Source organism: Eleutherodactylus coqui, chromosome 10 (genome assembly GCF_035609145.1).
Source record: "Eleutherodactylus coqui strain aEleCoq1 chromosome 10, aEleCoq1.hap1, whole genome shotgun sequence".
NCBI lineage: Eukaryota > Metazoa > Chordata > Amphibia > Anura > Eleutherodactylidae > Eleutherodactylus > Eleutherodactylus coqui.
In genome coordinates this window covers 25,582,415-25,603,341 of record NC_089846.1, presented here as the reverse complement: position 1 = coordinate 25,603,341, position 20,927 = coordinate 25,582,415, and the positions used below count along the sequence as shown (strand labels likewise).

The 20,927-nt window shown below is 46.6% G+C and overlaps 1 protein-coding gene across 1 annotated transcript in view; it reads right to left on the bottom strand.

Moving 5' to 3' along the window:
* The window catches only part of CACNA1F (calcium voltage-gated channel subunit alpha1 F), a 154,977-nt gene that overhangs the window by 40,988 nt on the left and 93,062 nt on the right, over positions 1-20,927 (bottom strand). Inside the window, exons 24-30 of the mRNA XM_066580638.1 lie at positions 19,499-19,605; positions 15,674-15,761; positions 14,477-14,584; positions 10,228-10,280; positions 6,851-6,997; positions 4,768-4,969; positions 56-214 (exon numbers count right to left, since the gene is read on the bottom strand). Of these exons, the coding sequence (XP_066436735.1) occupies positions 56-214; positions 4,768-4,969; positions 6,851-6,997; positions 10,228-10,280; positions 14,477-14,584; positions 15,674-15,761; positions 19,499-19,605 (864 nt within the window). The remainder of the gene's footprint in view (positions 1-55; positions 215-4,767; positions 4,970-6,850; positions 6,998-10,227; positions 10,281-14,476; positions 14,585-15,673; positions 15,762-19,498; positions 19,606-20,927) is intronic.

Genomic DNA, 20,927 nt, shown 5'->3' with positions numbered 1-20,927 from the left:
GTAAAGATTATGACATATGCAGGATAAGGATACAGCTGCTGGGCTTGTAGTTTACCTGCATTGCCAGGGCGATGGTGTTCAGAAGGATAAGCACGAACATAATGTACTCAAAGCCAGTGGAGTTGACCATGTACCAGACTTTGTACTGGTATCTTTGTTTGGGGATATACCTGCGCAGAGGTTGAGCCTTCAAGGCGTATTCCACACATTGTCTCTGAAGAGAGAAAAACATTCCGTTTAGATAAAATATATTAAATGGGAGCAATTTATTAAAGGGATGTCCAGCATTACAAAAACAAGGCTGATTTCTTCTAAAGGCATCATACCTGGTCATGGATTGTGTGTTATTAAGACTCGGCCCCATTCATTCACTTCATTAGAGTTGAGTTGTGATGCCAGATACATCCTATGGATGTGTGGCAAACAACCCCTTTAAGAGAACTAATATTAGGCTAGGGTGATAATTCTTAAGTTGCCCAGACACATCCAATAACTGTTCACCAAATGGCTATTCGGCAGACAGCTATTCTTCCAGACTGCCCCTATACACATGCATGGTCAGCTCAGTTGAGCGTGCGAATGTTCTCCTTGGGGTGAGGGGAGTAAGCTGCTGCCAGACTCCTTCCGTGATGGCTGTCAGAACAAAGTATCGGGAATGTTTAAATCCAACACACTGATCCTTCTTTTATCCAACATCTGCCCTCAAGAATAATAAGCACCACCTCATACACATAAAATAGTCAGCCATTTCTGCCGAAATTGGCAGGTCCGGATGACTTTGTTCTTACATGTATGCCCACCTGTGAGGGAGCTCACGAGTCTGAATGAGTTTGAATAGTTGCCATGTCTGTCCAGGTCCAAAGACAAAACAATGGGTGAACTTTGGAGGGTTTCATACCTGGGCAGTCTGGATGATATGCTTACTGAAGACTAATAGTAGTTAGACACAGGATCTGACAAATAAAGGGGGTAAATAAGTAAGTATTATACTGAACAGAACACACTGAACCTCCCCGAGTGGACCCACCATGAAGCGGAGCATCCGCCTTGAAAAGGGCAACCCCACAGCTTGAACGAGGTAAGGTCAAAAGTCAAAGAGGAACAGGAGAACAGAAACAGACACTTTGCAAAGCTGACCACTGACAATGGGCAACTCATAGGAATGCTGAGAGCACAAAATAACCTGGCTTGACCAGTATCCAGGAAGTATAACCAGCATCCTCTGAACAGAGGCACCGGACTAAACACCAGAAGAAATCTACTGACTGGCTGACTGGGCTCTGATATTAATCTCTATCATTTTTCCACAGGTTTACTCCTTTTTGTTTGGACTTTCTACCAGCTATTTATTTGTCAATGTTTGCTGAGGATTCTGTGTAGACGGCCTCCATTGCAGTCAATGGATGTGTGTGTCCCGCAGCCCATACACAATGAAAATTGCATATGAGCTTGCAAGTTGTGTTCCGTATGGATGATACGCTGTGCATACGCACGGAAAAATTGCACGCATCCGTGATCTTCTGCGACCATTCGCAATTACTTTCTGCGATTGATCACAGGTCTTCCGCTGTGGATATCCGCATGCGGAATCCGACCCGTTCGTGTGCACCCGGCCTAAATGTTGCTGTCTGCTAATCATGCTGCTTATCGTTAATGTTAGCGCTGACCAGCGTTCTCATACTGCAGGGAGTAATACTCCCACTGATCTCACATTACACTATATATTAGTCTTTGTGCCCACCGGCATTTTATACCAATTAGGAATCAATTCATTACTATTTATTAATTACTTGTTTACTGCCCCCTCATGTAATAATACCCTCATTTACTGTGAACAGGCTGGCAGCAGTATTACCGCTCGGTCTATAGAAAACTGCAGTTTCTCCTTCCTTCTATATAGCGGTATTATTCATGTATAATATAGGTTCTTATATTTTTGTATTCATTTTAATAATTGGCATTGAGTTAGCAGTGCTCTCTGTTAACAATCATGTGACCCTGTAAAGTCAGCGGCTGCCTGTATCTTGCATTTCTTTGTAAAACAGCCAGAAGAAGGTGCCGGTCCAGCACAGAAACGCATTGACTACTGTCTTCTAATAATAAAACTACTTATTCGCTACATCCCTGGTCCTCCATCACTACATTCCTGGTCCTCCATCACTACATCCCCGATCCTCCATCACTACATCCCTGGTCCTCCATCACTACATCCCCGATCCTCCATCACTACATCCTCAGTCCTCCATCACTACATCCACGGTCCTCCATCACTACATCCACGGTCCTCCATCACTACATTCCTGGTCCTCCATCACTACATCCTCGGTCCTCCATCACTACATCCCTGGTCCTCCATCACTACATTCCTGGTCCTCCATCACTACATCCACGGTCCTCCATCACTACATCCACGGTCCTCCATCACTACATCCACGGTCCTCCATCACTACATTCCTGGTCCTCCATCACTACATCCTCGGTCCTCCATCACTACATCCCTGGTTCTCCATCACTACATTCCTGGTCCTCCATCACTACATCCACGGTCCTCCATCACTACATCCCTGGTCCTCCATCACTACATTCCTGGTCCTCCATCACTACATTCCTGGTCCTCCATCACTACATCCCCAGTCCTCCATCACTACATCCCTGGTCCTCCATCACTACATCCCCGATCCTCCATCACTACATCCTCAGTCCTCCATCACTACATCCACGGTCCTCCATCACTACATCCACGGTCCTCCATCACTACATTCCTGGTCCTCCATCACTACATTCCTGGTCCTCCATCACTACATTCTCGGTTCTCCATCACTACATCCCTGGTCCTCCATCACTACATTCCTGGTCCTCCATCACTACATCCTCAGTCCTCCATCACTACATCCCTGGTCCTCCATCACTACATCCCTGGTCCGCCATCACTACATCCCTGGTCCGCCATCACTACATCCCTGGTCCTCCAATACTACATTCCTGGTCCTCCATCACTACATCCCCGATCCTCCATCACTACATCCCCGGTCCTCCATCACTCCATCCTCGGTCCACCATCACTACATCCTCGGTCCACCATCACTACATCCTCGGTCCTCCATCACTACATCCTCGGTCCTCCATCACTACATCCTCTGTCCTCCATCACTACATCCCCGGTCCTCCATCACTACATCCCTGGTCCACCATCACTACATCCTCGGTCCACCATCACTACATCCTCGGTCCTCCATCACTACATCCTCGGTCCTCCATCACTACATCCTCTGTCCTCCATCACTACATTCCCGATCCTCCATCACTACATCCCTGGTCCTCCATCACTACATCCCCGATCCTCCATCACAACATCCCCGATCCTCCATCACTACATCCCTGGTCCTCCATCACTACATCCCCGGTCCTCCATCACTACATCCCCGATCCGCCATCACTACATCCCCGATCCTCCATCACTACATCCTTGGTCCTCCATCACTACATCCCCGGTCCTCCATCACTACATCCCCTATCCTCCATCACTACATCCTCGGTCCTCCATCACTAGATCCATGGTCCTCCATCACTACATCCACGGTCCTCCATCACTACATCCACGGTCCTCCATCACTACATCCCTGGTCCTCCATACAGAGGGCCAGAACTTTTCTTCAGCTAGAATCTAGTCCTGCACAGATCTCCTGCTCCATGACTGTCGGCAGCTGCTGGGGCGCTTATTCGGCAGTTTTATGTTATTGTGCCACAGCACAACTTTTGGGGGTACGAATTTTCCTATTTCTTTACTTTGCCTATTATTTGCTTCCCTCTGAAATTTGGAGTGCCCTATTGCAGATCTCCACTGCAAACACATATGGATCTCCACTGATTGCTGGGCAGCATCTGGACGAAACTAGGACAAACCCCGGAGCCGCCTAGTAATCATCAGAGATCCGCTTGTGTTTGCAGTGGAAATTCACAGAGTGTATAGGCACCAGACATAGAAGGGGATTCTTTACTGTAGGAGCAGTGAGACTATTGTAGCTCTCTACCTGACGTGGTGATGGTGAATTTGATAAAAGAATACAAGAGGGGCCTTGATGCTTTTCTTGAGTATTACAATATTACATGTTATATCACTGATTACTTCAGAAGGGTTGGTGATCCGGGGATTATTCCGATTGCCTTAAATGGGGAAAATTGGCTTCTACCTCATTGGTTTTTTTTTGTCTTCCTCTGGATCAACATTGGGGGGTAATAGGCTGAACTGGATGGACATGTGTCTTTTTTTGGCCTTACATGCTATGATACCCTAAGGGTGCATTCCCACGAACGTATATCGTCTCGGTTTTCACGCTGAGCCGATATACGTCGTCCTCATCTGCGGGGGGTGAGGGGGGGGAGGATGGAAGAGCCAGAAGCAGGAACTGAGCTCCCGCTCCCTCTCTGCCTCCTCTCCGCCCCTCTGCACTATTTGCAATGAGGAGAGGTGGGATGGGGCAGGGCTAATTCCTGGAACTTAGCCCCGCCCCCATCCCACCTCCTTTCATTGCAAATAATGCAGAGGGGCGGAGAGGGGGTGGAGAGGAGGCAGAGAGGGGGCGGGAGCTCAGTTCCTGCTCCTGGCTCTTCCATCCTCCCCCCCCCCCCGCAGATGAGGACGATGTATATCGGCTCGGCGTGAAAACCGAGCCGATATACGTTCATGTGAATGCAGCCTCCGAGAGTTTAAAAAATGAAATGAAAACTAACCAGGGTAAACAATAAAGTCTAGTATCCTCTGATTACCTGGTTCTTGTCCAGCTCGCAGTTCTTGTATTCCTGCTCACCCTGTGCCCGAAAGGTTATAATCACAAAACCCACGAAAATGTTCATCATGAAGAATGCAATAATGATGATGTAGACGATAAAAAAGATGGAAATTTCAACGCGGAAATTGTAAATTGGTCCAACATTTTCCCCATTGGCATCAATCGCCTTATACAACAGCCTAAAGGAAGAGTAAGAAACAATGAGACTAATGGTTGGTGTATCAAAAATGCAAAGACACCAAGTATTACAGATACACTAATTAAATATTAATCTGTGGGATCACAAAGCAAAGCATTTCCATCCACGCTTAGAAACAGGGTTCACATACATACTGTTAGCAGACGAAAAAGATTCAATTATGTGCAATGTGTCAAGGACCTCTTACTCTGAAAGGCCACTTTATTAGAGACACCCATCTTGTAGCACGTTGGATCTAGATAGATTCCATTAGCTGTTGAAATCACTCTGCAGGAATATTGGCCCGTGCGACATAGGAGAGCTTCTTGCAGTTACCACATATTAGATGCGAAGTCATCTAATCCTGCTGCTTGCACCAAATTCCGACCCTCTCATCTGAATTCATCTGACAAGGGGATGTTTTTCACTGCTCAGTGATACAACTTTTGTCCTCATTTGCCCCCTGGACTCTTGCCTTTCTATTTCTCTTGGCGATGTTGCTGGAAACTGGTCACCTGCTGTTATAGCCCATTCGGACATTAGCTGGAGCAACAGCGTTGTATTCACTGTGATCCGCTCAACTATGTACCACCTGTTTGTCAAAATGCTTCTTGACATCCTCCTCTGGCCCCTATTGGTGATGAGTTGTTTACGTCTACAGGATTGGCTTTTTCTGGATATGTATGCTCAATCACAGCATTCTCTGCATACTCTCCACATCATTGCAGAAGGTTGGCAGTGTATTAAACCCCGGCTAGTCCAGCCCCGATAACCAGGCCTCGCTGGAAGTCTCTCAGATCATTGGCTTTTCCCATTCTAATGTAGATTCACACTAGGGCTTTACTCACACGAGCGTTGCAATTTTTGGCCACCCACATCACAGCCGAAAATCGCATGAACAAGACAAAGCCCCGACCTTGTGTTTTCTCACCCATTCACACAGCCGGGTGCAATGTATATACACTACAGTCCGGAATTCCATCAGCCAAGAAGAAATCCTTCAACTAGGTCAATAGAGCCAGCTGACATAGTTTAGCAGCGCTGGCCACTGCTAAAGTTCCTCCCCCACCCTTTGCCGGCAGCTCCCAGCAATAGAAGCTTCCATAGAAGGCTATGGGAGCTGTCGGCAAAGGGAGGGAGTTTAGCAGCACGAGGCGCTGCTAAACTTCCTCCCCCTCACTTTACTGACAGCTCTCATAGGAATCTATGGGAGCCGTCAGTGTATTCCAGCCAAAAGATAGGGCAAGATCTTTTTTTGCCGGCCGTTGAAATCAGCAGCGTATGTGCTATCTTTTCTGGCCGTCCGATTTTACATGGCTAAAAATCACCCATCTGAACGAATGCTTTGGAATCCAATGCTTCAGATGGGCTCCATTGTCGTCTGATGTTTTATCGCGCCAAAATAGCCACAATAAAACAATCATGTGACTAAAAATTCAAACCGATCTGAACTTGCTCATGTCATTTTATGCTGCACTCCGTGGTCACGGGTCTAATCTTCATACGGTCATGTTCCAATTGTGAAGGGGCTGGTATCTCTAATAAAGTGGCCATTTGGTGTATGTGCTGGGGCAATGGTCTTCAACCAGCAGTTCTCCAGATGTTGTGAGACCACAATCCTTACCATGCTCATATAGCCAAAGGCTAGGATGCTGGATGCTGTAGTTTTGCATCCGTTGGAGTCCTCCAGGATGCAGACTACTGCACTGACGTATAAGATGTTAACCCCTGCAATAAACCATATTCTGGAAGGTGTTTTTATATTACAGCTCTTTTAATTGTTCTATTATATTATCCTTTATAGGTTAATTCTCTGTACAAGGTAGATAAACTGTGTCTGCTTTGTGATGTGCACACGTGAGAGACTCTCACACTGACTTACGCTGGCCATCCCTCGAAGGTGGACACGGTGAAGAGCGCCATCATTCCAGACAGGACATTGTCAAAGTTAAAGTCGCTGTTGTGCCAGATTCTTTCCCGCACCATTGGGTGGGTGACATCCCCATCCTTGTATACAATGAATGTGCCCCTGTAATAAGAGCAGTGGAAAGCATTCAGTAATGGACAGCCCCATGTGTGATGTTATGTATGAGGCTCAATGTGCCTGTATGTGTATCCAACTTCCCGAATATATTTGCATCTGTAGTAATTATGGCCACAGGAATGTAACTCATGGTGCCAGTAGATGTATGTAACCAATGGAGGATTATAATAGGGGTGATTAGGGAGATCAGGGGGATCCACGTCCGTCCCAGTAGCTCCTATTATAATCCATACTGCTATATGGGAAACTGCAGGGAAAGGAAGGCGTTAAATGCCTTAGTACTCTCACAGTCTCTGCTACCAGTCCTGATCTCAGAGGCGCACAGCAGGATGTCATCACTCCTCCGCCTTCCCAGCCCCAGTACACCAGAGTACAGTGAGTGCCAGGGAGAGCAATGGGGATGTCCTGCTGTGTGCCTGTGAGCTCCCATGCAGCAGACAGGGAAGGCTGTGTGTAGTGAGGAATTTAACCTCTTCCATCTCCCTGCATCTCGAGGTTTAACAGTGGGGCCACGCTGTCTACCATGGACACTTTCCCTATACTGTTCTCGCGCACAGAGAGGGCCGTAGTACTAATTAGGGCCACTGAGGATGCCGTTACTAATTGGGGAGCATTGAAGGATCTATTAGTAATTAAGTTCACAGAGGGGGTTATATTACTAAGTGGGGCCACTGAAAAGGTTACTATTACTAAGTGGGGCCACAGGCACTGAAAAGTTGATTAGGGGTTGCAGCAGGGTGGGGAGAGTAAGCAGAGGCGAGTCGTGGCTGGAAAAAACCTCAATGATGAATCAAGAAGAAAACTGAATATGGACAACTCCAAACAGAGACAACATCACCTGTGATCACTGGAGGTAACTTGCTGTAAGCACTATTAGGGTACGTTCTCAAAGTGGAAATTGGTGTGAAATTTCCGCAGCTGAAATTCCGAACCAAAATACACGTTAAGGGCGCATTCAGACGATCGTATATCGGCCAAGTTTTCACGCCCAGCTGATATATGGCGCCTCTCTCTGCAGGGGGAGGAGGCCGGAAGAGCCGGGAGCAGTGCTCTGCCTCCTCAGAGCACTGCTCCCGGCTCTTCCAGCCTCCTCCCCCTGCAGAGAGAGACGCCGTATATCGGCTGGGCGTGAAAACCCAGCCGATATACGGTGATGTGAATGCACCCTTATTCTGCATCAAAAACCAAGTCAAGATCTGCACCATCTGTGGAGCTGTGCAGATCCATAGCTGATTTCACACTTCGATTTGAAAGGGTGAAATCCGCTATGGATCAGCATTCAGCACCAAAATCGCAACAATTGCGACATAGTCTTTGATGTAGAAACGGATTTTGTTGTGAATTTTCCACAGTGAATTTTCCGCTACGTGTGAACGTACCCATTACTATGTAGAGCCTATATTTCAGTGGATTATATGGTATAGAGTTATACTACAGTTGAGCCACTGCAGCTAAGCCGACCACATTATAAGGGTGCATTCACACGACCGTATATCGGCTGGGTATTCACGCCTGCCGATATACGGTGTCCCTCTCTGCAGGGGGAGAAGGCTGGAAGGGCTGGAAGAGCTGGGAGCAGTGCTCTGAGCTCCCGCCCCCTCTCCACCCCCCAGCACTATTTTCAATGAGGAGAGGCGGGACGGGACGGAGCTAATTCCCCAAACTTAGCCCCGCCCCCGTCCCACCTCCTCTCATTGCAAATAGTGCAGAGGGGCAGAGAGGGGGTGAAGAGGAGGCAGAGAGGGGGCGGGAGCTCAGAGCACTGCTCCCGACTCTTCCAGCCTCCTCCTCCTGCAGAGAGGGACACCGTATATATCGGCCGGCGTGAATACCCGGCCAATAAACGGTCGTCTGAATGCGCCCTAAAGGTTATCTTATAGAATACGTATACTTTTTTTGGGGGGGGGGGCAAGTTCATGCACAGCAGAATTGCTATGACTGTTGCACGGAGGAAAAAATTCCACAGCAAATCTACACCAAAATTCACACTATTTGGTGCAACTTTTGACATGGATTTTAGTACAGATCTGCTTAATTGATGGAGTTAAATCTGGGGCAGATTCACACCAAATGATTATTGTTGTGGCTGCTTATTTATTATTTTACTAGAGAATATTATAGTAAATAGCCTTGGACCTATGGTCCCCTTAATCCACCACTGTATGCAACTTATCGATAATTGCCCTGCTACACCCAGACTTGCAACCTGAAACCAAGGCAAGTACAAGTGCTGCACAGCAATTAGTGGTAAGCATGTGTGGTTATCGTGTCTCGGCTGCAATGTGTATGGAGGCTTCTGTCACATGAGCGCATATCGTCTGGCCGTTTTCACAGCCGGCCGATATACGCTATGTTGGGAGTTAAAAATCTGGTGGACAGGCGCACAAATCAAACGTTTGTGCGCTCGTTCATATGGCCTGGTGAGGCCGGCGCAAATCTGCTGAGCTCACCAGGCCATCACCCATTTCTCCTCCCTCCCATCGCAGCCTCACCTCTTGTTCCTCCCTGCTCGTTCTGTGCAATGGGAGGGCCCGGGATGGGGGGGGAAGCTATGGACAAGGGGCAGGGAGAGGGCGGGTGCTTAGTGCGCTGCTAAACTCCCTCCCACCTACGGCCCATAGGAGCCCATGCAGCGTTTGACGTATTCCGGCCCAAAAGTTAGTTCCAGGACTATCTTTTGGGCCCGACGTAAAAACGCCCGGCGCTATATTGGCTCGGCTGGGCGTTTTTATGTCTCAGAAATACGTCCATGTGATCTGATGCATTGGAATCTAATGCATCAGATCACAGCGCATATCATCCGGCCGTGAAAACGGCCAACTGATATGCGCTCATGTGGAAGACGTCTTAGGCTGGGTTCTCACGAGATGGAAAACTCGCGGCTTTTCGGTGCGGCCAAGCCGCAAGATTTCCGTGGGAAAGCCACAGCTTTACTGTCACACATGTGAACAGAGCCTATTCCTATTGCGGGATGCTTATGTAAGTATCGGCTAAGGACAATTTTCCCACGTATGTGCGCAAAAAAAGTGTGTGAAGGAAAAAAAATCACAACATGGGCTATTCTGGTCCGTTTTTACTGACGAGGATAGCCCATTCAATGTTAAGACATCCATGACCGTCAGATGTTTCTTGCATCCGATTTGTTCGGACCTAACACAGGCTCACCTGTGTGAAAAAAACCCTAAGGCTCCTATTACTAAGGAAAAGGCACTTACTTGCACTCCTCTGGTCTGTGTTTGGCCTCATCAGTGCAGCTGAAGAACTTGCCCTGCAGAGAGATCTCTCATGTAAGGCCTTATTCACACAACCATGAAATGCATGCAAAAAATTTGCGCCTAATAGAACCAATGGAAACGTTCAGACGGGAGAATTTTAAGCGTGTAAAAAAATAAATAAATAAAAAAATCGCACCTAAAATAATAGGACATATGTGACTAAAATCCTGCAACTGAAATTCCCTGCTACGTGAAATGATAGGACCTGACCTTTCTTTGGTGCACAAGGTGCAGGAGTTTCCATAGACTCCTATGAGAGCTGTATAAAGGCCCATTTAGACTCAACGATTATCGCTCAAAATTCGCTCAAAAGTAGTGTTTTGAGCGATAATCGTTGTTTTGAAATGTGCCCATCTTTCACTGTTCAGCTGAACGACAGTTTTCAGTTCTGCTGAAACCGCCATTCAGCAGAACAGCTGATAAGCAGGACCGCACGCTGTGTTCTCCCCAGGGAGTGCTGATTAAAGTTGATAACATTGTTGCAGCTAATAAGCAGGACCGCAGGCTGTGTCTGCTGTCCATGGTGCTGAATTCCCCACGGGGAGCATGTAGCTGAACAATGGAGCTAATTACAGAGCTCAGACCTCCTGGTGAGTTCTGCAACAGCTCCCAGAAGCTCATTTGGATGCAAATTAAGCTAATAAAGTACTAAATGCAATTACTGCCTATTAGTACTTTATGCAAAACGATCAATGATCTTTCAATCTTTTGAAAGATATCTGTGTGTGGAAATGGGCCTTAACAAGGGAGGGGGAGGTTGATTAGGTAAACATTCCGATTGTTTAGTTTAAACTTCTAAACAATGGGAATGGGAGATGGAAGGAGATAAAGGGGAGGGAGTGCTGGCATAAACACAGAAACACATTTTAAATGTCCCCCTGTAAGCTCCTGTCAGTCCCATGGTGGATGAGGGGACTAACAGAAGTTTACAGCGAGACATTTAAAATGTGCTGTTCAGCTGTCCCCGAACAAGGAATTCCTCTGCAGGGGAACCTCTCTTTCCCTGCAGCAGGGAGAACGAGAGATGAAGGAAAGCCCAGGGGCAACCTCCTTCTCGGCAGGGCTTCCCTTCATCTCAGACAGGGTCCCCCTGCAAGGGAGAACAAGGAAATCCCTGTAGCAGGCAGAGAGAGGGCGGGGCTAGAGGGCTTCCCCGAGTGCAGGGACAGAGGAGGCGGGGCTAGAGGGAATCAAGCTTGTGGCTTGATTACGGGAAGTCGTCTATTCATGCTATTTCTTTACTGCAGTTAGCTGCGCGTTTTTTGCACGGGTAAATTCGGCGTGAATTTCACGGTCGTGTGAAAGAGCCCTAAATTAAAGCTGATAGGTGAGAAAGGAAGCAAAACATAGAGAAAAGGGCACAAGAAATGATTCAAACTTACAGGAAAGATCGTGCTGATATAGAGGTGGAGGCCATTTATGGAACCTTTTATGCGGCAAAATTTTTAAATATTCTCAATAGCAGCAAATTTACAAATAAATGTACAGTTTTCTATATTTTCACCACAAAATTTTGCAATTCATGCATGCTGTGACTGATAAAACATTTTTTTCAAGGATATCCTATTAAAGGGATTGTCCGGGTGCAAGGCAGTTTTTAAAAAATTGACCCAGACCTGTTAAAACAATAGAAGAAGGAATACTTACCCGTCCACTGCCCTGGCGATCCAGCTCTGCGGTCTTCCCGGTGCTTGTTTTGGAACAACTACCACCTGACTACTGCAGCCAGTGAGAGTCCGAAATAGTCACATGCCAGTCTCCTGGCATGTCAACTAACATGCTAGAAGCCATGATGCCAGGAGGAAGATGGTGTTCGAACGCTGTGGCCTCCAGCTGTCTGCAGTGGTCAGGTGGTAGACATTCTAAAACAAAGTCCATGGGGTTGCAATGCTGGATCGTCAGGGCAGAGGACAGGTAAGTACTGCTGCTTCTGCTTTAATTGTTTTAACAAGCCTGGGTCAATAAAAAAAAAATTGGCTCACACCTGGACAACCCCTTTAAGACTGATGACCTACACTTAGCAATATGTAGTCTCACTTAGGCACACGGGCGAGCACGATATCTGGCCGAGAAACCCGGCTTGTGTGCATTTAGCTTAAGAGAGTGAATCAGACAAGATGCTTTACATTAGGTTAGATGTTCTAATGACAGGTTTCCTTTAAGGTCTTTGTTTGTCAGAATAAGCTGTAGTGTGTGTACATGAGGAATAACACTATATTTGGCCACTATATGACTTGTGTTCTGCATTTTAAATCCGTTTTATGCCCCTCTCCCCTGAGCTGGTGGGTGTAGACTAGCTGCTATGATATGAAGTCTCCCATGCACTACACATAGAGAAGAAGTGATCTTGTAGCGCACCCTCAGAAGCAGCTGCAGCCTGGGACACTATACAGCAGTACTGAGCAGTGTAGCTGTGAATCGAGCACTGGAATGTTGGAAGCAGCAGTGTCTGTGCATCTCTCTGCACCTGTTTCTTCTTCCATAGACTTTAATGGGCAGCATGTAACCTGATCTCTCAGTGAGCTTAAAATCCATCTCATCTGTCAAGATAGATTGTAGCAGTAGTTCAGAGTGAAGGATCAGTGCAGGAGAGGGATTTTTCTCTAATAACATATATTACAAAGGTTCCTATATTCACTTGTACTATTTATTCATGCAAAGTATGATGAAACGCATAGCCTATCTAACGATCGGCTGAGTTATGTGACATGCATCAATTACCCTTCTGAATAGATAATGACATCCATCGCGCTCAGTATAATAACCGCACAGTCTGGGAAACCTTTTTGCAAGACTACAACGCTGTATGGTCTTTAATGCTGGCCAAATAAATATTTCTTTCTGCTGACAGCTCTCTTTCCCATGTAAACCATAAACATGCATAACTGAATTAGGCAAGCGCGCATGTTTATTGGCATAAAGAGATGGAGATAAGCTCCTGCCAGACACTTCTGGCAGCGCTTGTCTAATGGATCTGGGCATACATAATTCTTGCTTCTCCTGATAGCAGATGTATGGGGCAGGCTGTCTGACCCAATACACATTCCAGATCCTGCTGGACTTGTGGCTTAAAGGGCCATTTACACGGCTATCGCGCAAAATTCATTCAAACGAACAAAAATGAGTGATAATCGTTACGACTAAAAGCAAAGCCATCGTGCGCTATTTGTTTACTTTGTCGCTCTACTTTCAACCAGCATAAAAATCATCGCTGGTTCGCTCACTTCTCGCTAGAATGTGAAGTACGAGCAAGACATCACCGATACTTAGCGGTGATCATCCTGTCTAAACGCTCTGCATGAGCGCTAACAACTAGTTGTGACGTCACCTGCTTGTGCAGATTGTTTAGCTGACAGTCATCCCATGTGGATGGGGAATTATAGGGAACCTGTCAACACCTACAAGCACCATGAACATGATACACGTCCCGAGGAGTCTAGGGATGTACTTTTTATACTCAGCCGGTTCCCGACCGTCATCCCTAAAAGTCTGCAGAGATAAGTCCGCTACACTGTCCACACACTGACTTTTATTATGTATTTATGTAGTTGGAAGACTAGGGTCCCCCTTCATATTTATGTTCACATCCATCAACTCCATCTTGAAACAGAGGGGCAGATGCTTGTTTACCGCTCCATTATCATCTTTAAAGGGGTGGTGTCATGATAGAACGTTATTCCCTATCCACAGATCGGTGGCGGTACAACAGCTGGGACTCCCACTGATCCTGACAATGGGGCACTGACATGTCCGTAAGTGAGGACAGCGGCAGTCAAACATATGCACCATTCATTTTAATTGGACAGATGAAGTTAGTTGAGCGCTTGAACTCGGCTATATCCAGCGGTCCCAATGAAATTATTGGAGTGGCGGTAACAATGTGTGATCACCGTTGCCCTCACTTCAGGATGTGCCAGAGACCTGTTCTCTGGATCAGTAGGGGTCCCTGTGGATAGGGGATAACTTTATATCATGGCATAACCCATTTAATATGAAAAAGGGGCCGTGTGACCCTCAAGATCCTTTCTCTACTACTATGTGCTAACACTGCGGTCCGAAATCCTAATGCAGGGAGATGGGTCCAACCAGAGCTCGATCCATGACCCTATGGTTGATATGCTTGAGGATGAAATGATAAAGCCAACATCATAGATAAATATATACAAATAGATTATTACATGGATTTTACCTTAAAGAGCTGCACCCCGATGCAGGCGAACATGAACTGGAGAAGAGTGGTGACTATCATAATGTTACCGATAGTGCGGATAGCAACAAACACACACTGGACGACATGCTGAGAAAACAGAGGTACCGTTCATGAGTAGTGTAGACTTCCTGAAGTTGCTAACAGTCTACATTCTGTTGGCCGTCCAACAACATCTACATAGAGATAAAAGAACACTAAACCTAGAAGTGATCGATAAAAGTAAACAGGATATAATCGCTCCCCCACTGCTGAAACAAGCAGTCTTGTAGAAATCCTGCAGACAACACAGGGTTAATCAACTGCTGATCTGTTCCATTTTTCTACTAGAGATTGGATGAGAGGGGGAGTTTAGACAATGGGGTGTCCTTTTGCAAACCGTACAAGGGGGGAGGCTGCTGCTGCAGCTAGTTGTCTTATAGCCAACCACACAACAGTGAGGAGGAGAGGGGTGAGAATGAGAATGGCTGAGATCCTGGGACACACAGAGATTTCTTTATATATTAATTTGTTTTTATTATAATAATACAGTATAAGATCAAATGAAAGGAGAAGATTAACCCTTTCCAATCCAATTTTAGATTCAGGGTTTCCTAAAAGGCTTTCTCTTTTTGCTGTTACACAATGATGCCATCTGCTGGCTGAAACCAGTGTGTGTGTGCCAGAGAGGCCCCGACAGCGGAGTGGCTGGCAATAGACGGTAAGAATACCCTGTCGGACGTCTTCTGACATTGGAGCTGTAACAAGCTTCAATCAGAATGTAGGAAGACGTCAGACAGTGGATTGGAAAGGGTTAAAGGGGGATTCCCAAGATTGACTTTTATCACCCATCCCTAAAGCACCATCATGTCAATGGGGCTGATGGAAATAGTCAAGTACAAGCACCGGACTATCTCCAGTAGTCGCACTGACGATGAATGGAGCAGCACTGCGCATGCTTGACTTCCACTCCGTTCAATCGCCTCACTGCAGACCCCCACCAATCAGACTCTTATCACCTATCCTATGGACAAGTGATAAAAGTCAATCTTGGGAATAGCCCTGTAAGTGAGGACACGCCTTAGAATACATTTTTTAATGTTTGTTAATTTTTTACGTTCAGTGTTCCCTTAACAAAACAGAATTTCACAAATAACTGGATATTTGTCAACACTATGCTTTTTGTCTAAAGATTCTTACCTTTAGCCCCTTGGCTCGGTTAATGGCTCTCAGCGGACGCAGCACTCTCAGTACACGGAGAATCTTTACCACAGAGATGGCACTTGAGCTGCAGAAATCAACAAAAGGACTTTAGTAAAACCTGAACCCAGTAAATCTACAAATCCTGAAAAATCCTTCAAGAACGGAGATCACATTTTGCACCAATGTGAAAAGCATTCCGCACTGAATGTTCTATGAATTCCTTTATGTAACATTATTGTTCTTTATTTTACCAGCAGGAAGATGCTAATTATAAGCTGCAAATCAATGCCGTGACGGAGTCAGCAGCGGAGTACAGACCTTTATACAGACTGGATACTTTGATGCGCTTTCAGACACCCATATAAGTGCTCTAATAGCAATACCCTAATATCCAAACTCGGGGCTCAACTTAAAGGGTTTTTTATAGAAACAAGTCACTTGTGTGTATACGGCAGTCCCATAAGCTATAATGGTCTGTGTGGGGACTGTGAAATACATGGAAAACTCACAGACGCAATATGCAGCCATCTGAATAACTCTTCACGCCCTCTTCCCCTTCAGTGCCCTACTAGTAATATCCTGCATGCCCACATCTGCATGTAAACAATGGCGCTGAAGGCCATAGTCATGTAACTGATCCAAGTGGCTCTAGTACAGTGATGGCGAACCCTTTAGAGACCGAGTGCCCAAACTGCAACCCAAAACCCACTTATTTATTGTAAAGTGCCAACATGTCAGGGGGCGGGGCTTATCACGACGTATGATTTTTACCCCCGTCGTTCTTAAAAGGACAAGGCTGTTTTAAAATAGACAGGGTGCAGATTGTGACTGCTTTTGGATGCGGAAATGCTGTGGAATTTGCCACGGAAATTTCCGCTGAGGACATTCTGCAGCATTTCCATCTCGTGTAAACATATCCCAGCAGTGATATTGACCCCCCCAGAGCAGCCCCAGTGCTAATAGTGACCCACCCCAGAGCGGCTTTAGTGGTTATAGTGACCCCGCACAGCGACCCCAGCGGTAATAGTGACACCACACCGTGGCCCCAGTCGTAATAGTGACATCCCACAGTGGCCCTCCAGCAGTAATAGTGACACCACACAGCGGCCCCAATGGTAATAGTGACATCCCACAGCAGCCCCCAGTAGTAATAGTGACATCCCACAGTGGCCCCAGTAGTAATAGTGACATACCACAGTAGCCAGTAGTAATAGTGACACACCACAGTAGCCAGTAGTAATAGTGACATACCACAGTGGCCCCCAATAGTAATAGCGACATCCCATAGTAGCCCCTGTAGTAATAGCGCCGCCTCTGAGACCCAAATTCCCCCCCCCCCCACCTCCTCTGCTTGGTGCTGTTGCTGTCACTGATCCCAGGAGCACAATGTGACGTGCTGCAGGACACCTTCTCTCCTCCCCTGCTCTCGCGGAACCAAGTAGGAGACGTCAGAGGAGGGGGGAGGAGGATCCCGGCTGCACACTGACATCACAGTGATCGCCGGGATCAGCGCCTCTAGCAGCGCTGCTGAGTGAACACCCCTGCCGGTATTTACTAATGTGGTGAGCGGCCGACGGCGGCGAGTGCCAGCTGGGAAGGCTCTGAGTGCCGCCTCTGGCACGCGTGCCATAGGTTCGCCACCACTGCTCTAGTATATGGCTGTGTAAATGCGCACTGTCTAGTTAATACTGCCATCCAAGAGACATCGCAACGGACCCACAGCCACATTGAATGCTTACTTTACTGCTTCCTCCAACAAGCAGTCGCTTCTTATGGTGTAGGTCCCTTTACATGAAACGCCTGTTGGTCACTGTCCCAGCGACTACTACTCCTGTGCTTTTACACAGGAGTGCTAGTCGTTCTGCGAATGGAGGAAGAGTGGGTCAGGGATAGTTTCGGCCAACCACCTCCATTCACAGTAAACAGGCAGTAGTGCATAGATTGAGTGACTCCTGTTTACACGAACCCACATTTGCTTGCTTTTTAGATGAGCTAAAAACTAAGCAACTCCGACAAATGAGCGATTTCTTACTCAGTGCCCTGGAGGTGGCGGTCAGTATATGGGGTGACTATTGCCTGTATTTGCTGTTTCCAGCGATAATTTAGGTGATAATCGCTCCCTTTAAAGGTACCTTAACTGTTTTTTGTTTATGTTAAAGGCGACATCCAATCAAAATTATCTTCTTATTTGTCATAGATATATGTCAGAAGGTCAGTGAATATGGAGATTGATTAAGGAAGTATGTCAGACCATCTCTGATTTCCGCTATGAAGACCCTCCGATGCACTGCTCAGAAGGTCCTCTATGGCACTGCTCAGAAGACCCCATATGGCACTGTTGAAAAGACCCTACATGGCACTGCTCAGAAACCCTATATGGCAAGCTCAAATGTTAAAGATCGAATTATTCGACTGATCTGATTGTCCAGTGCTGATCACATGAGCAATTCTGACCAATCGGAAAGCAGGCATAGTGCAATAGTCGTTTAACACTGCCAATGCACTGTGAGGATTAGGTAGTCTAAAGATTGTGTCAACCATCTTGGATGGCTGGAACAGGAAAAAATTACTGTAGAGAACTCTCACCCTCCAGTCCTGGAAGAGATTTTTGTCTTAAACCGGAGAATCCTATTAAAGTGGTTTTCTGGGCACTAAATGAAAATTCTGAAAATGCTAAATCTAGGAGGTACGGCTAAGTGGCAGCAACTTGTACCTTTCATCTGCCGCTCTGGACCCTCTTCTTCGTCCCGTGCAGCCGCCAATCTGCCGCTGTGTTTATATGCATCATTTACACAGTAAACACAGGAACATACAACTTGAAAAGAGCTTATTTACTGTAGCTCCACCCCCAGATCACAGGTCCTACAACTTACCATCACCAACCTCCCTCTCACTGAGAGAGCCACAGAAAGCTGCTGAAGCCGGCAGACCGGACAGCCCGGCACTCTGAACTACACATCAGCAATACAGCGCAGTACTTCCAGTCCTGTCCTCCCATCATGCACTGCTCACAGGATGATGGAGGCTATGGGCAGGGGAGGAAGTAGCAAATGTGGACAAGATGTTAGAGAAAGTGAAGATATTTTTCGGGTGGAGGTACTGTGATATAGAGAATGAAGAAAGTAGCTAGACTGGGTAAAGGGAACCTATTACCAAATTACTTATACTGATGATGTACATTAGATATTAAAATTTTAACCTGTGCCCGGAATCCCCCTTTAAGATTGGCCATACACAGATAGCTGTTAGTCAATATGTCATGAGGCCAACAGCAATCTCTTCCAACCGTCCCCATGCACATATGTGTATTTTGAGTGAGGAGAGGGGAGTAAGCTGCTGTGAGTGCCCTCTAGTGGTGGCTTATTTCCCCAAAAACAAAAGGATTGGGCAAAGTGAAATCCAAGTGACCGATCCTTATCTTCCCTGCTGATGTCAGGAGAGATCGATCAACTTGTCTGATCCCAGAGGTCACAGCCCCCGTACACAGTAGATCATCGGGCAGACCCACTGAACTCAATATCCCACTAATGTTTATGGCCAGCTATAGTGTCCGCTTTCCAGTAGCAGAAGTCCCTGAGCAGTGCCAATGGGGCTTATGTTTCTAGAAAGTCCTTTTGTTCTGAAAATCAGTGCCGATCAGAATGATCAAATTTCACCAATGTCATCTTTTCACGTGTGTCTATGACATATCCGAAGCTCATTTTTGATTGGATTTCTTCTTTAACAGAGACCTAAAATGACATTTCTGTTTTGTGGCCTTATTGCTTGCGTTCGATTCCGTCTTGTGGAGAATGAAGAAACAAAGAAGTGTTCCTGACTCACTGAATCCCAAAGGAGATGAGAGACACGCTAACAACAAGCAGATCCAGGAGGTTGAACCAGTTTCTGCAGAAAGAGCCTTTGTGCAGGAAGGCACCGTATGCGGTCATCTGGAGGAGACACAAGGGGTGCGGAGGAGAGGGTACGTTACCCAACTGATAGGAAGGAATAAAACCTACAACATGCATGGACACTGCGGTATATACATTACTTAGGCCTCATTCACCAAGAAGACATTGTTCTTAGTGTGAGCTGAAATATACACAAGAGTCACTCTGAAACGAACCCCTCCTATCTTATTATGTTGGCATACGACGTCCGAATTGGATGTCGGCGGTATGGCAATAGAAGTCGAACCTTCCTTCCAATATCCATTAAATTTTGTTGCCATGTAACAGTTGGCAACATGTAGGGGCAATCTGACAAAATGTAACAGATATTGGCGGGAAGGTTCAAACTCTGTTGCCATGCCGCCAACATCCGATTCTGATGTTGTGTGCCAACATTAGAAGACAGGAGGCATTTGTTTCGGATCGCCCCTCCTAATACTATACATATATATAATTTGTATCATGGCAAGCTCCATTCACACTAGCATCATGGCTTCTAGTTATAACTGTGACAGATGTAAGAAAACACTAAGGCAGGGTTCACACTGGGCGTATTTTCGTCCGAAATCTCGCGGTTTGGCCGCAGCAAAAACCGCGAGATTTCCGCCGGGAGAACCGCCGCGGTTTAAGCTGCGGCGACTTTGAAGCGGTCCGGCCGCATGCTTTTCCATTGCGGCCGGCTCTCCCATAGAGGAGAGCACGGCCGTAACATAAATAAACAAAAAACCGACTGTAAACAGACATGCTGCTTCTCTTGAAACCGCGGCTGCGGCGGCCGCAGCCGCGGTTTCAACCGGATTTACCGCAGCGGATTAGCCGTCCCGTGTGGACGAGGTTTCTGAGAAACCTCGTCCACATGGCTGGCTAATCCCGAGATTAGCGGCCGCGGGCAGATCTGCTGCGGCAGAACCGCGGCAAATCCGCCCTGTGTGAATCCAGCCTAACAGACTCTGTTGACTTTAATAGGATCTGCAGTGCAGTAAATATGCCTCGTTTGCAGTAGATTTTAACAAATCTCATCCACATGCTGTGGAAAACAATCTGCATGGAATCCGCAGCAGAATTCATCTGCGGTGCAGCATGTCAATTGTTTGCTGCAAGTTTTTATCGTGGAACGCCCCCTTTCAATGAGCGGCGTGAATTCTACGGAAAATCTGCAACAACAAATCTTGCAGATTTTCCACTGCAGAAATTCCACCCCATATGGCCCTATCCCAATAATGATGATTTACTACAGTTCTAGGTAAATAACTGACTAAAGCCCCATTTACACGCAAAGACAATCTTTCAAACGACTGAAATATTGACAGTTTTAGCGATCC